Source organism: Fistularia commersonii, chromosome 26 (genome assembly GCF_037954325.1).
Source record: "Fistularia commersonii isolate RoL2024-O1a breed Wild chromosome 26, RoL_Fcom_v1.0, whole genome shotgun sequence".
Taxonomy (NCBI): Eukaryota; Metazoa; Chordata; class Actinopteri; order Syngnathiformes; family Fistulariidae; genus Fistularia; species Fistularia commersonii.
In genome coordinates, this window is record NC_141309.1 from 7,277,674 (window position 1) to 7,293,941 (window position 16,268).

Genomic DNA, 16,268 nt, shown 5'->3' on the forward strand with positions numbered 1-16,268 from the left:
TGTTTCCGAACGTCTTCCCTTAAAATGTTACAACTTGGATGCTGTATTAGCATTCAGCCTGTAAAAAATATTCTGAGCAAAAAAGAAAAAAACGAATCGATGTGACACGCAGGGTGAGCCTGTCAAGTAGATACTGCTAATTTTTTCAGTTCATGTTGATTTTGGCATTCCCTTTTAGCAAAAACAGCGGCGTTCTTCATCGTCAAAACCTTACTAACACGGCCATTTTAGGTGATTTTAAGATCTTGATCTGCACCGTTCAGGCTGCTTCGGAGTCTCACGTACGTGTTTTTACTTCCCGATGCAAACGAAACGGACCTAATGGCAGAATTCCTGTGACATATGGCATCCCGCGTTTATTTGATGTATCTGGTTTGTCTCTCAAAGTCAAAATTACAAGACACGTACCAGAACATGTAGCAATTTTTTGCAGTTTTATTTAGTATGTATTGTTATAAATCAAGATCAGGTCCATTGTGTGAATAGAGAAACCACTAGAAGTAGGCAGGGGAAAAAAAAAAGATCCCATGTAGAGACAGTAATGAGCCAGTAAATTTAGACATTATTTAGTTTTCAGCATATTTCAACTGTGTTGTTGAGAAGAGGGCTCTGGTACAAAATACTGAAATAACGACGTGTATGAGATAGTGGAAAATAAAACTATAAATCATAATGGGGGTGCAGTGGTTAGCGATTCTGCTTCCATATGGAAACATCATTTCCACATAACTTACCGTACTGAATATTCTATTTATATTCAATTTACACAATGTAAAAACCTCCTTATTGCTGGATCCATCAATCAAATTGGATTTTTTTTTTCCTGGTACACACAAAATTTTTGGACATAAAGACATTTGCAATTCAGAAAATATATTTTTTATAGTATCTTGTTGCAAAGTAATATAGCAGAGTCGGGTCTGATTCAGTAAGTGCAATTGTTATTTGCGAAAGTATAGTCAGATTGTTGCAAGCATGGTGGTGAAGAAGAGTAATTTCACTCATACATATAAAAGCAGTATTCATTCAAGCGCCTGGCCTTCTACCCTTCATATCTAGATTTTTTTTTTCCTCTGGGGTTTATTTGTTTCACGCATGTATAATTATTGTCATGCTGAAATAAATCCTTCAAACAAACTAAAAAATACAAAAAAGGACTTCAAAACTATTTCTTCATTGCACATGATCAGGAGACTCTTTGGGCTTCGAAGGGCATCAGAAACGGTAGAATGAAAATAGCTGCGAGGATCAACCTTCATCTTCCGCATTAGAAACTAATAAAGTCCATCAAAAATGTGCTGTTTAACTACAAATTAGAGCAGCAGACTCTTTGAGGTTCAACATCCTTTGATCATTATGAAAAGAGCAGTCTTGGTTTGGTTTTTAACACTATCATGATAGTAAATGTAAAATACCCCATTTTTCTGCAATAGCTGCACGTATGACTTGTCTCTAATTTTGATCCAAGCAGGTCAGAGAAAAAAAAAAAAAAAGGTACTGGTTAGAAGACAGAAAAGTGCGACGAGTAGAATAGCATTAAATGTCGAGATGGAGTTAAATTAATTCACGGACTCCCAGAACAGTTCGGCAAATCCGAGACTTCAAATTGGTGCTGACTGGCGTTTCTGAATAGAGACAGCCTGACCGCCGCCAAACAGTGGAACAGCCAGGTAGCGTTCCAACCGTGAGGCATTCTGGCATAGTCCAACCTTTGGTTCTTTCAACTGTTTGTTTCCCAGGTAACCAAAGCACGTGTATCTTCAGTAAAATGTGGATTATTGCTGCGGCTGTTCGAAGGTGACGCCCAGTTTGTCGTAGATTTCCTTCAACAGCAGCAGAGCTGTGTCTTCAGATTCCCTGGAAGGCAGAGAACACGAGTGGGGGATACAGGGTTGAGATGGAAATCCGTCTGATAAAGCAGAGGAAATAGAAGAAAGGGGGAAAAAAAAAAAGCGGTGGTACGCCAGGCGCACGACTCACCAGTAGCAAAGATGAGACTGGATTGCAAACAGGTACTCGTTGAAGCTCTCAATGGGTTTCTCTTGGAGTACGTAATCGATCCTCCGTCCGCCGTTCAACATCCCAACTTTGATCTCTGGCTGTTGGGGCGGCTCTGCTGATCCCGACGAATCCACCTCCTCGCTCACTCCTGAAAGAACGGGGTAGAAACTCTAAGCACAGGTGTAGATTATACTGTTCATGATGAATAATGACTGTGCGATTGGCCCAATATCATACTGTCGATTTTTTTTTATGCATTTTAAATACGATCCATTTTTTAGAGTCAGGATCTAGTCTATATCAAATTAATAATTTTTAGTATTTTCATGCACAGGCTAAAAAAATAAACAACAAATCAAACAATTTTCAGATTACTCTAAATCGGGGTCGAAACATTTGCTTTTTATATGCACTTGCTCAAAGTGCAAGCATAAATGTTTTGAGTACCTCTCAGGACAGGCGTGTTTAATGCTGAATGAATGTCACCGTTGCTTTTATATGGATAAATGGCTTTCTTTTTCAGAGGGCATTAATGGCAAACATTGAATTGCAGATTCGTGCACAGCAAAACTCTTCTCTTTCTAATGTGTCCTCAGTGCTGTCATGTGGCAAAAGCAAGTATAGGCCGTGTACTTAGTACAACAATAGCAATGTGACCGGTCTATCAAATAGAATGCCAAAAAGGTGAGTGTATAATCTGTTCAGACAGCAACAGAAATTCCTTTGACCTATAAGAACTGACAGGAGCTGTAGAGAAGGTCAGTACGCTCAGCGACAGGAGGTGACCTGCAGATGAACCACTTCAATGGTAAATAAATGGAAAGATACATTGATTCAAATTGTTTTTGACAAGGGAATCCCAATTTTAAAAAAAACAGCAAGTATTCAATGTCGGTTGATTTGTTTTTGTAAGGGAAACAACATTTTTACTTTCCAGATTTAATTCAGATTTATAGTCAAAGAGCCATTTGGACCTGTTTCCCAACAGTAAAGAAAACACAGGGAGCCACACAACCCGCTTGGAATTTAAAATGAATTAATTTTTTTGCCTTTATGCTGTGTATACACAAAATATTTGTTGCATTTTTTTTTTAATCAATGAACAACTGCAGAAACTAAATGACATTTCTAAATGCAACAAAACATTTTGAACTCAGAAAAAAAGACGTTGGGCTGAAGGTTAGTTTTAAGGAAAATACTCAATGGAAAAAAAAAAAAAGCTGCACTTAAAATATGCCGTCCTCTCTGTATGCTGCCATCCTTTTACTGGTGCGTGCAGTTGCTTACTAAGAGCGACGTTTTATACGTTTTTAATCGCCATAATCTTCCAATGTATAATTCAATTTTGAAAAGAAACAAACCAAAATAAAATGTTTTAATTAAATACTCGCTAATTATTTTCAAGCGCCCCGGGGAACCACAGCAGAGGATCAAAGAGAGAAATGGGTTTTCATCGAGTTATTTCTCAGGCTCTATAAAACAAAAAAAATGAAGCTAAAGAATGGAGTTTAAGTGGAAGTGAAGCGATAAAGGGGCTAAAGTAAGTGCTGTGAAGCTGTGGTTCATGAAAAGGTGGTGAAGGGTGGGGGAAGCAGGAGCATCAGACAGGAGGTTGTTGGCGGGCAGATGGAAAAAATAAAGAAATGTAAATGCAAGACAGTGTCATAGAAAGACTTTGTAGTGTACACATAGACGCACACACACACAAGTTCAAGCGGTTGCGTACCCTCTGCCTCTTGAAGGTTTCCCTCTGTTGTAGTTTGTCCTTCCTCCACCGGGGGCAGTGCAGCAGCAGGTATTCTTGCAAGGGACTGCCATGCTGTGCGCAGTGATCCCAGGACGTTGTTCTTTAAATCCATGCTCATACGGGTCAAGCTGTCCTTTAGCTCTTCGCGACAAGGAGAAACATCAATTCAATTAATTTTGAAATAAACTGAATTAGTTTTAAAATGAAAAGTGAAAAAGTTTGCTTGACAAAAACCCAAACCATGTTTTGAAAGACAAGAAATAAAACTCCCAAACCCAGGTGCATCCTCTTGCGTCCTTTATGGTGAGGGATCAGCATTGGCTCTAGATCCATTTCTGAAACAATCATGGGCTCTACCCGATAAGCAACAGGATCATACTGAGGAGAAACGAGAGAAAAGTAGACGAGTGACCTCTTTCACCATGCCAAAGACTCAACTTTCTGCCACGCAAATCTTTTTCCTTTTTACATTCTGTTTAGAACAAGAAAAGCGCTAATCATGGCTTTGCACTGTGTACTATGGAGGTGGATCAGGGTGATGGTTGGGAAATTGTACACAAATTTGCTTTTGTGTAAAATTGCCATTTACGAAGCAAATAAAAGCCAAAGTAACATTTGTTGCCGAGGCAAATGCAGTGAATAGAACACTGCTCACTGGGTGGTAGATGTTGTAGAAGCTCTTGCAGGTTGGGAAGGTGTAGTTGGGATCAATCCGTTTCAGCCCACGAACGGTCAGGAACATTCCAATGGGGGAGCCGAAGGCAAAGAACGTCTGTGGGTGGAAAGCCAACTGTGGGTAATCAATGGATACCTGGAAAGACAAATCGATCATTACTGTCAGGCTTTTTATGAAGACTCAAGGAAATTGCGACGGTTTACTTGGACTTATTCATTCAAACAAATGGAAGAGCACTCGTGGGACACAAGGAGATTCAAGTGCTGATATTTGGACATTTGGACAACAGCCACAGGATAGGACATTGTGAAATGGGGGGAGCTGTGGAGGGAGGGGTTCCCAGCAGCAGGTACTCTTGCAGAGAGATATAAGCATAGGCAAAAAGTGCAGCAATGGAGTTCACTAAATCTGGGAAAAACAAACAAACAAAAAAACGTCAACAAAAGAATTGAGTCATGAGGTAGCACAGGGTGGTGTTCTTCGAGCAACATATCAGCAGACACATGATAAAGAACGTTTTTTTTCTGCTATTTGAGAACACTGCAGGCACAGCAAGTCTGCTATAAGTGAGTTACGCATCAATTGTGAAGTAATTGCTAATAAAACGGACACTCTTGTTTTTCCTTTGGAATTCCTTATTGTCACTGTGTGTAAGGGGGAGAGTGACGATCAAGGAGAACAACAGAGAAAAATCCAGAGAGCATGGGGGACTCTGTGTGAGACACACCTGTCCCTTGGCTATGCCTCCATTGGTCTGTCCAGGTAAGCGGGAGAGGAAAAAAGCAGGAGTGTGATGCATTAAAGCTGTAAGCGACTGGTACTCCAAAGCAGAGCTAGTCTAAGTGTGTACGTGCGCCCGGGTGCATGTGTGGTACCTGTCCGATGCCCATGTCGAAGTACTCGTAATCCACTGCACTGGTGATAGACTGCGCTCTGTGGAAGTGGGACTGCTGTGCCATCGACTCTGAAGGCGGACTTCTTTCTCCGTCCATGGCTGAGGAATCCTGAGGAGCAGCTTGTAGCCCAGGCGCTGGATGCATCGCTTTACAGGGCTGTAAAGATTGAAAGGCTTTATTTCTTAAGCAAACTAAGTAGTAGGCGGGCACACGGAGGTCCCCGTCAAAACCAAATCTAAAAAACGAAACCCGTTACAGTCATCCCTTGTTTATCATTATGTTCTAAAACCAGCGGTGTTAACAAAAATCCACAAAGGTCTGACCATATTTTTATTTTATCATTTCTGTATATTTTAAAGCCTTATGACCCTCCCTTCCGCATTCTATGCGCAGGAGATGCAGAGAATGATGCTACAGTTTCTGAGCCAATCATAGCCCAAGATACAGAACACAATCCTGTTAGTTCTCACCCTAGAAAATGGTTATTTTACAATGAAAATGACTGAAATAATCAATATATGAAATACATTTATACTGCATATCCGCGATATAAAATTTGCGGATTAAAAGTATTGCAACTTTATATTGTGTATTTTTTGCTATACCACATGCTTTTGCAATGTTATAAATACAGTGAGACCTTGAAAAGTGAATCGCGATTTAGTGAGAGTGAATATATATCAAATCATTAGCTATTCAGTTTTTCCCTTTACTGTTTAAAACGTGTTACTTGTAACTATTGTAAATGCTTTTGATATTGCAACTTATCACTTAAAACGCAGATTTAAAAAAAGTGAAAAACGCAGTCTGTCAAAAGGATATCAGCAATCATATAACTCTGTTGTGATGATATTAGTAGAAAAGAAAGTCAGTCAGATCCTATCTATTTATAATAAAATCAAACTGAAAAAAAAGGAATTTCAGTTGATATCTAACCTCTGGACAGCCTTTCCTCCTGACATATTTCATGATCTTCTTCCGAGGTCCAAGGGGGATTCCTATATCCTTGAGGTCGCACTCTTTGCAAAGAGCCTGAAAACGAGAAAACCTCGTGTTCATAAGTGATGAAATACACCGTGTTTGTGTGTGTTTTGCATTAGAGTGAATGTGTATCACCAGGGATTCTAAGTCTAGGTTCTCGGCCTGTAGCACGGGAAGGTATTGCTGTAGGCCCAGTCTGGCCAGCGTCTGCTCCAGAGTGTCACAGTTCAGATGACATAGCTCCTCAGGCACCTTGGGTGCAGAGATAGGGTGAATTTGAGAACTTTTCCATCTATATACGGCAAAATAGTCCCGTTTTTTTACCCCAATTTACCGACTAAACGATCCTATCATTTGAATGTCACTGTACCTTTTCTTTGGCTGCTTCTAAACCAGTTCTCTGATTCGTTAACATGTCGAAAAGGATCAGCGAGCCTTAAAAAAAAAATTAGGAGACAGATATTAAAAGGATGAATGGAAACCGGGATTTTCCTATTGCATTTATGAGTGAATGTATGTCTGTGGTGTCTCTAACCCAGGCTGTGGCCCACAACAGAAACAGCCCCCTTGAACTCTGGGTGCCTTTGTTTAAAGAGAGCATGTAGTCTGTTGATTTCTGAGGCTACTGTATCCACTATGGTCTGGCAGTAGGTGGGACTATTATAGAAAAACAAATCCAGCAGTGTGTCATTGGTGAAATGCCGCAGCCTGCTGATGCTTGGCAGTGTGATTCTCTGGATATCACTGGAAATTGGAGAGAGCCACAAAAGAATTAAAAAGTTGTTTTTTTTTCCTGCAAGAAATACAGATTTAAGAAAAAAAACTATAAAGAAGCCCTGTTTCTTTTAATGCTTACTCATCCACACCCGTGGCATCCCCGTGTAAAGCGCTGTGCCAGTTCACTGGGAGGAACTCCACTCGGCCTACCTTGCCTTCCTGTTGAGCATGCTTATAATGAGAGGCCAGGAGGGACAGACAAGCACCCCTGAAATCATTCACTAGAGAGAGGAGAAGGGGCAATACAATAAATATAAACACACATATGCAAAGAACTACGAGCGCACATTTTCAAATGCGTATTTACCGCACTGTATGATGGATCTAAAGCGCAAGTCACATGCAGGGCCGATGCCGTGCACCATGAAGACAAGATGGTCGATTTTTTGTGGTTCACCTGGAAAGACGGGAATTCTTTGAAATGCACACCTGACAACTAGACGTATTACACTGAAAAAGTGACTTGCATTTGGCTGCGTCTCTGAACGGCACGGGCTAACACGTACCGTCTGGTATTTCAACAGAGATGCTGTCAACGCCCCTCTTGACCGTGAGAGGACGAGTGTGCTCAGAGGGGGAGGAGACCCACTCGTCCTGCAAACCGATTGGCTTATAGTGCATTATCAGCTAGGAGACGGGGCATGAGGTCGGAGGAAAGAGAAGGGAAATGGGAATTTTTAGACTTTCGGTATCGGCCTTTGTGTTTTCAGAATTGTCTTTTTTTTTTTACCTCATCTTACCTTGGGATTGTGCAAGATCACGGTCTCCCCAGTAGGAAAATCGAGCTTCCTCTTCCACTCGTCTAGAGTGACTGCTATCATATAGGCATCCTGGAATATTTGAGAGTCAAAAGTCAATCATGTGACAAAAAATGTAATAAAGAAATTGGCAAGGTGATGGAATGAGCAGTACGGCAATGACCTCTAGACTGTTGCTGAAGTCCTCAGGATACGGCATGAACCGGGTGTCTTTATCTCCTTTATAGAACCACGTGCAGCGGCGGACCTCCGTGGGAGCCTGTTCCCAGTACACAGCATAGCGCCTTCTCTCCCTCACACGGACATCGTACCGCTCTCCGTTCACGGTGACCACCAGGTCCTCCTTGCAGTGCCCTGCTGCGATGTTAAGAAAAAAAAATTGATGCAAACTTCTGGCAAAAACAAACCAGGCTTTGATGATGACACATATTTACTGACTTTACTTTTCAGAATGTACCTTTTTATTAACATGCAGCCAACTTTCCAAATCAAGTATTGAACTACAGGGAATGGGAGTGTGACGGAGGGTTATCTTATTTACCATGTTTAAAACCCCAATCAGAACCCTATTCAAAAACAGGCCAAAAAGATCCAAGCACTTTGTGAGACAGCAAAAATTTATATTTCCAACCAATCAGTAGCCATGAACTGAGAACATATGAGAACTTCTATTTAAGACGAATCAAATATGTATTAGCAAATATCAAATAAGTAGTCTTTATTTTACTTTACTGCTGTGGAATTCATATGGTAGAAGAGAATAGGAATACATTATTTTATGGTACATCTGTGGAGATATAGACCTGATGGCTATTTAGGTTTACATTCTGTCACCATATGAAACAAACATGGCTGTCTCTAGCTTCGCTTACTGACTTTGGACTTCTGCTGACAGATGTGTAAACATGCCTTCTAGAGGAATGCAAAGGGAGATAAAAAAAACAGCCCATCCCAGTTTTGTAATAATAATGTGTACTTCAAGATTTCAGGAGCAAAACTGGCCTGTTCATTGCGTGTAACGATTTCTGCGGAATATCTTGGATTATCTTTGAGCAGATAGTAGGTGTATCTCCTGGAAACTGTCAAAAAATGTTTATAAACATGAGTGAGCTCACAAACAATCCCAACATTGAACTTCATAGTTATGATAGTTATAGCCTTGCCAAGTATAATATTTTGACATTTCTTTCATCTCACAGCTGTTTTTGTTAATGAATCCATTGTTTTCCTACTTTTAAAATGTTGCCGCTAATTACCCATGCAAATACGGCAGTTGTAAATCGTGACAAGGCGGCCTTGTAGTCAAGTTCACAAGTTCAGTGATGCCGTGGTGCAGTCTGTTAGCTTGGTCTTAATCCAGCTAAACTTGATTTCTAAATAGGTGATCGCGCTCAGCCTTTATTAGTCGACACGCTGAATATACAAACTTACCAATGTTATGTGCATCCTCTAATTTGTCTGAGTCTTCCTTGCTGAAGGGAAGCCAGGCCGTGTCTTCATCAGCGCGTCGGCAGAAGAACCAGTGAGGTTTGACACTCTGGTAGGGAGCGGGATCGGGCTTGTCATCGACCATCTCCGGTGACGGACTGGAGGGATAAGATTCATCTTCTGCAGGTGACACCTTGGGAGGAAAATGTCAAGATGCGAAAACAACAACAAAAAATAAAAATCAATATCTCTTTGTCACATCATCAATGCAAGAAGTCCAAACACAAGATGTGCACTATGCAAATTTGGCAGAGGCAAGTTGGAGTACGGTCTGTTTTCTTGCCAAAGATGTCTGACGAAGCAATGAAAAGTGGGCAGGACAGGATTGGTCCACCACATGGTTGCACGCACAAAGCCCAGTTTTATTCTTCGATACTCCACAAACAGTGTCTTGTTTCCTCCTCTCGCAACAACCGTCACGGCCACCGCCCCGAATGTGGGACGTTCAAAAAAGGATTTTTGAGCTACAGCAGCCAGCTGCTCCTTCTTGGCACAACAAACAAGCCACACTGCTAATCTGTCAACCCCACAATCAATTTTTGGTGGATGCAGCACGGTAGGGATTGAAAGAAAGATTACCAGTAAATTGGGATTTGGAAGGATTGGTATAAATTTGTTTTTTCTTCCTTAGTTACAATTGGAGAGCTGACATTGCTCCCATATGTGTGAAAACCATAAAGAGGGACTGTATATATGACATCTATCTATTGTCTCAGCTACTGTGCAATGTCTACACTGACATTCTGTTCTACAGTCATTCGGTATTTAAAGAATGCCCAAGCTATTTTGGTGAATTAAAAATAACAGCTTTTCCCTTTGACATGTGCAATAAATTGAGAATTAACTCTTTTGTCTAAAATGGTGTGAATTTTACTTGTTACTCAAAGCCGACAGGACCATTTCAGCCATGAGATTGAAATTAGAAAGGACTAATCACGATTTCATGTACATTTTACATCAAATTCTTTGTGGCTATCCCGATGGAAGATCCGGCCTTATTTGGAGTGAACAGAAGACAAACATAGATCGTGTAAAAATAAAGTCCTTGTCCCTTGAACTCCAGGGATCCAAATGACTATGAAAACTCAGAGAAGAAGGAGAAAAAGAAGCCTGCTGCAGCTGATCAGTGACAAATGATGACAATATTACCCTTACTTTTGTCTAACAGAACCATGCAACGGGATATTCAATGTAACATACAAAAATAATACAATGCACTACATGATGAACTAGAATTCACTGTCACGAATATACTATAAGGAATTTCTCTTTCACATCCTGAAATGGGACCCTTTGGTTTTGCAGTGGCACACTTGTCTGCCATGGCAGACAGGCTCAACAGGCACCATGTGCAGTTAATGGTTAACAAACACCTGAGGAAAGGATCGTGAAAGTTGGTGAGGTTTGTGGGAGAGTCGGGAGCAATGCTGGAAAAAAAGAAACACAGGGTTGTTAGGGGATGGAGATATGATGTGACAGTGAGGCGTAGTTGGACAATGTCAAGAGAATAACGGATTTTGACAAGATCAAAGTGTCAGATGAGTCATGAGTGTTGGAGAAAATAATCTGAGTAATTGCAGTGAACTGATTTTTGGATTTCCTCCCAGGCTGGCATAAGTGAAAGAGAGGATAACTTGAGTGTTACGGGCGGGTCAACAAGAAGCGTGAGAGAGATATGGGCAGTAGCGCCCAACATAGACTAAGTCAACCTGACTAAACTGTGGGAGAGAAAAAAAAAAAACAACCACGGTAGTCCCTTATTACATTCCAGAACCAGCCGTGACAAATATTATTTATATATATTTAGAATTTTAGGACTCTCTCCACACTCTTATTAACCTTTCCCATACTTTTAAACCATTCCTGTACTCTAACACTTTTTACACTCAGAAACATACATCATTTTAGCTTACATATAAAATTATAATGGGTACTACCACTGATTATAACACTGCGAGTAGCAATTGCACGTGGATGTGAAATGGACAAGGCAGATGCTAAATGCCCGCTATGCGCAGGAGATGCAGAGAATGATGCTACAGTCACTGAGCGAATCAGAGTCCAGAATACAGAACACCGTGCTCTGGTTGGTTCCCACCCTAGAAAAAGCTTATTCTATTATTAAAGTAACTGATATAATAAATATATAAAAACTGCAAAACCCTTAGTATAGTGAAAAAACATTGCTTTTTAAATCTGTGATATAACAATTAGATTAAAAAGTTATAAATACAAGATACAGTGAGACTGTGAAAGGTGAGGTGCAATATGACAAAGGACTAGTGTACATTGCTGCTTGTTCACATATAGTGTTAAAGAATTACAAAAGTTCTGTGATAATTCACGACTCTGGCCTTGAGTATCAAAACATCAGCAGCAACAACAAAAGGACAGAGCATGAGGAAAAAAAATAATTCTTTGGCAGGGAGTGATAAATGCAACAAAGATCCTGCTTATTGCAAAAGCTTTTGTATACTATTATTTATATGAGACAGAATGAAGACACTTCGCAAAATTCTAAAGAGTCACATTGGATGACTGCACAGTCTAAGAAAAAGTCAGACTGTTTTATATAATTGAGGGTCATGTTACTTCAAAAGAAGCTTGATTGGTGATCGTCATAATTTGAAGCCCTTTTATTTTCAGTAAGTAGAGAGAGAAACCAGACGCTGTGGATGTTAAACATCAAGAAGGGGCAAAAGTCGGAATATTTGGCAGAGAGGTGAGACGGGGGTGAGGGCAGAAGAGGAGTTGTGACTTATATAAAGAAAGGTATGCCATGTGGAATATTGGGACCGTGGAACGATTGAGGATGTGAAGGGGTGACACTGGGGGCAGGAAAGAAAAAGATGGGGACCATAAGTCACTTAAATCTAAATAGAAGACTGGAGTGAAGCAATATTTGGTGATGTCATGGATTTCATGGTTAAATGATGGCAATAGCAGAACATTTTTATTAGTGATTGGGAATTAACTGTCATGAATCTGGACTCGGTGTGTGAGTAGAGGGTAAACCGTACGGAAAAGAACTACTGGGACTGATCATAATCCACTAAAACATAAGACACATATCCCCAAATCATTGACTGCTGACTGAAGATACAGGGGGTCAGTGAAGCTTTGCAAAGAAGAACACTGGGATGAATTTCCAATGGAAAAAAACACATCTTATCCAGTTTAATGGAGTGGTGGTTGTACAGTCAACGGACAAGTACTTAAAATAAGGTATAATATTTGTTGAATTTAAGCTAGAGGAATACAAAGTAAAAGGTGACACTTTGGTGGGATTATGACTGTAGAGAAACAGTAATAAATTGAGATAATGGATTTTAACAATTGTGAGAGGATGGGAAACTGCAAGGAAGTGCCACAAGAAAGTGGCGATAATCATTCCAGATCCAAGCCTGGAAATAAACACAAGTAGGTCTGGAAACTACCGGTTGACTGCTTTGATTACATCACACACTTTTAAATTCAATTAAAAAATAATGACAAAGTAATGTACTCATTAGAAAAACAGGAAAGGGGAAGGGGGTCTTACCAAAGAGGAATTCCAGAGAGGAGTCTGGAAGATTTAATCAGAGAAACAGAGTTAGTGTTAGTAGATGCGGTGGCCTTTGACAATGAGGTCTTTGACCTTTTCTGGAAATTGAGCAGAAGATGTTTATTTGGGCCATCTATTGAAAGGAAGAAATATTCACTTGTCAATGGAATTCCGAAGTATAAATTATAGAAGTATGCAACAAACCAGTCACTGGATGACATAAAGAGTTGGGCTTTAGCAAATTAGAACTGTGCCATGGTGTGAACTTCATGTCAAGGCAGGTTAAGATGCTTGTTTATCTGTTGAAATAAGCTATTGAAACTAGCTACTGACTGAATTAAAGCAGACACGTAGTAGACATTTTTGGAAGAGGCGAAAGTAGAAAAACAAGTTTTAGCTGGACAACACAATAAATAAAGATGAACAATTTGGGAGTGTGTGGGCAACAGTTTTATGCAAATGTGGTGTGACCTGCAAAACCGGTTTGATTTTTAGAAAAATCTATATACAGGCATAAGTGTCAACATGGAAAAAACTACAGCATATGCAGTTGTATCCTTACTTTAAGCGACAAAGAGCAAACGTGCAAAGACAGTGCACTGAACTTCATTGATAAAGAAGTTTAACAAAAGAATATATGAATGTGCGAGTTTACGTAGTTCAGTTGATGTAATTAAAAAAAAGTTAACCGGTTGTGGTGACAGATTAATCTGTACTGATTGTGTCAGCACTTAAAAGCGTTTAGATAGGAAAAACCGGGAGGCATTACAATCTGCCTGATGTAGCACAGTTAACAAAATCAAAGGTTTCTTAGCAAGGGAATATAGTTAGTTTTGTAAGGGTTCCAGCAGTTTCTGGCATCACTGGAAAAGACAGAGGAGACAAACTAACCAAAGTAGCACCTAACAATAGGGCACAGAAAACAACATTGAATTGTTGATGTTGGGGGGAAGGTCACAGTGTTACAAATTAGACTATAAGTGCCAGTGGCGATGGAATATTGCAATAAAAAGGAAGTATTTCCACATGGTCTACAGCAGACTGGTAATTTTGAAGGACAAAACACAAAGAATAAGCACTAACAAGAAGGGAAGGAATTGGACACCCGTAATCTCAATAGTGCATTGTTCACTACAGCCCTTTACAACCACTGAACTGAAGGAAACAGCTGAAGATTAATTTTCAAGATGCGGAAACATGTATATGAGTGACAGTTCTGAAGAGGAAAACAAAGTTTAGTAGGGAGTGGAGACAGCGGTGTGGGGAGTTAAATTAATGTTGTGTTTATCGAACTGGCCTTGAAAGATTAGTGTGAAGCAATGAGGACCAAAAGAGACAAAACTCAAAACGACTCAATGTGAATAAATGTGAAGGCTGAGCAAATTCAATGGCATGTGATTGCTGTAATAACTCAACAATGTAGAAAACCAAAACAGATTGCTTTGTAACTGCTGATAAACTATAGGGAGGAAGAAGGATGGTCTGAAAAAAGGAGGAAGAAAAGGAAAGCGGCAGTAAGGCAATTCCTGAGGTTTTAGTTCCCAAGAACTAGTCTGAGGACAGATTTATGATTAGTGGTTGATATTCTCTTGTTGGTGTTTTTTTTTTTTTTCAAAAGTCATAAAAGACATTACATTTTATAAACTCTCACTGCAGCCGGATCTAACAAAAACCCCAAACATTATTTTTGAGATTCATTGTAGCTGGGATATATGGGTGCAGATGTCTCAAACCAAAAACATCCCTGGTTCGATTTCTGCACTGAACTGTGGGTATATCCAAATGTAGCTAAATAAAAGGCTTGCTTTCTAAAAAGAAGCAGTTTTTTTGCAAAAATATGCACACATTTCAAATAACTCAATTTTCTCAGAACTTCTCACACTAGTTAGGACTTTTAACACACTTCACAACTAGTGATGGTGAAAGGAGAAGGTCCAAGCCAGCAGCATGCCAGGTCATATCCAGCTAGAGGTAGATACCCGTACCTGATCCGGAGTCTTGGTCTCCTGCGGGGCCGGGTCCTGGGCGTTGGCGTGCGGGGTGGTCTGCCGAAGACCCCCCTGGTCGGAGGGAGTGGATGACATTAGCACGGCAGCGTTAGCCGGCTAGCTAAGCCATTATGGGTGTGGGTTTGGTTGAGAGCTGCACAACCAGGGCACCTGGTCCTGTGAGTAAGTTCCGGGCCCAATAATACTGGAAGAAGATAGACAATATATTTTACATATTTGTTATTAAATGCCGGGAATAAGCTTCCGGAGGCACTCGGGCTGATATTCATCCATGGCAGATGAGGGATGCGGTCGGGAGGTGATGAGATGGACTCACACATGAGACATCACCTGAACTCCAGTGTAACCGCTCCGGCAGTTTTAATAAAGCCCGCACAAAAGTCACTTTACATCCTCAGACAGTTTAATGTGAATATACGACTGCTTTGTTGGCTGTCGACAGACGCCAGAGCCGTGTGAGCTACAAGATAATAGGAATTCTTGAACGGCGGGTAGCTTTTAGTTTCCACTCACCGTCTATGTCGCCCGCAGAGGGATACCGGGGATGCTATCGGATGTTTGCGTGGGTCAGGTTAGCACAGCTAGCCGAGGACAACCCTTCTGTCAAACCTTGTCTGGATAGCGAATTGTTTGAAAAAAAAAGCTGCTAGATAATAAACGACGAGCAACTACGATAACACCAGGGTGGAGTGTGCTAAAACAACTATATTAAAATGGACTTCATACGAGGCCCGTGTTTCTTTAACATATAGCTTAGCATATATATACACGGCGTCAAATGACGCTCGATGCACAAGTCAGAAAATGCTAAAAACTATTTATCTTCCCGACAACATTCCGATGTCACAAAGAGCGATCACCACGAAGCCCCTGCCCGTAAACGTCTCGGAAAACATTACCTGGAGTGTAGAAAAAAAATCCAAGCCTGAAACCCCAAATTACGAGCGGTACCCAAAGGCATCACGGTATCGTCAAACCGCCGCCCCCCAAATATTGATACGACGTCACTAACATGAACATCTGTTCATGGTATTTAAAGAAAACAAACCGATTATTGATTTTATTTCCTTTTCTCTCGCAGAGGAGTAACCAAACCCTTCTATTTAACTGCCTCTGTGAATAAATAACGCTGCTGAAAGGTGCATGTGATTGCTGTGCACTAAGACGCACAGCCTACTAAGCCCAGGTACCTGCAAGGGGGGTTAAGGTACACTCCAAATTACACAAGTAAAGACTATTTTGTATGAAATACAATAATTTGGAGGAAATTAAACTATTTAGATGTTATTGTCTTTTCTCCATATACCCTTACTTCACTTTCGTGAGTACAAATATTGAGAAGTGCACAGGAAGCATCCAAAAAAGTTCTTCTGCTTTTATTAAAATAACAA

General features: G+C 40.5%; 1 protein-coding gene across 5 annotated transcripts; it reads right to left on the reverse strand.

The window, feature by feature from the left end:
• Window positions 1-863: 863 nt before the first annotated feature.
• ddhd2 (DDHD domain containing 2) lies at window positions 864-15,910 on the reverse strand. 5 transcript variants are annotated; one of them, XM_086174134.1, is made up of 20 exons: window positions 15,777-15,910; window positions 14,854-15,061; window positions 12,866-12,889; window positions 9,268-9,457; window positions 8,000-8,193; window positions 7,819-7,908; window positions 7,585-7,705; window positions 7,386-7,475; window positions 7,158-7,299; window positions 6,837-7,045; window positions 6,672-6,736; window positions 6,437-6,553; window positions 6,257-6,352; window positions 5,300-5,476; window positions 5,152-5,178; window positions 4,404-4,559; window positions 4,024-4,126; window positions 3,728-3,889; window positions 1,981-2,149; window positions 864-1,857 (listed from the first exon to the last, which is right to left on the reverse strand). In XM_086174134.1, the coding sequence occupies exons 2-20, from the start codon at window positions 14,950-14,952 to the stop codon at window positions 1,776-1,778; spliced, it is 2,313 nt and encodes a 770-aa protein (XP_086030260.1). In that variant the 5' UTR covers window positions 14,953-15,061; window positions 15,777-15,910; the 3' UTR covers window positions 864-1,775. The 5 variants fall into 5 exon arrangements, with proteins under 5 accessions (XP_086030260.1, XP_086030261.1, XP_086030259.1 ...); XM_086174135.1 differs by lacking the exon at window positions 15,777-15,910 and adding an exon at window positions 15,391-15,765 and having other exon boundaries at window positions 8,000-8,190; XM_086174133.1 differs by lacking the exon at window positions 15,777-15,910 and adding an exon at window positions 15,391-15,765.
• Between the last annotated feature and the right edge of the window lie 358 nt (window positions 15,911-16,268).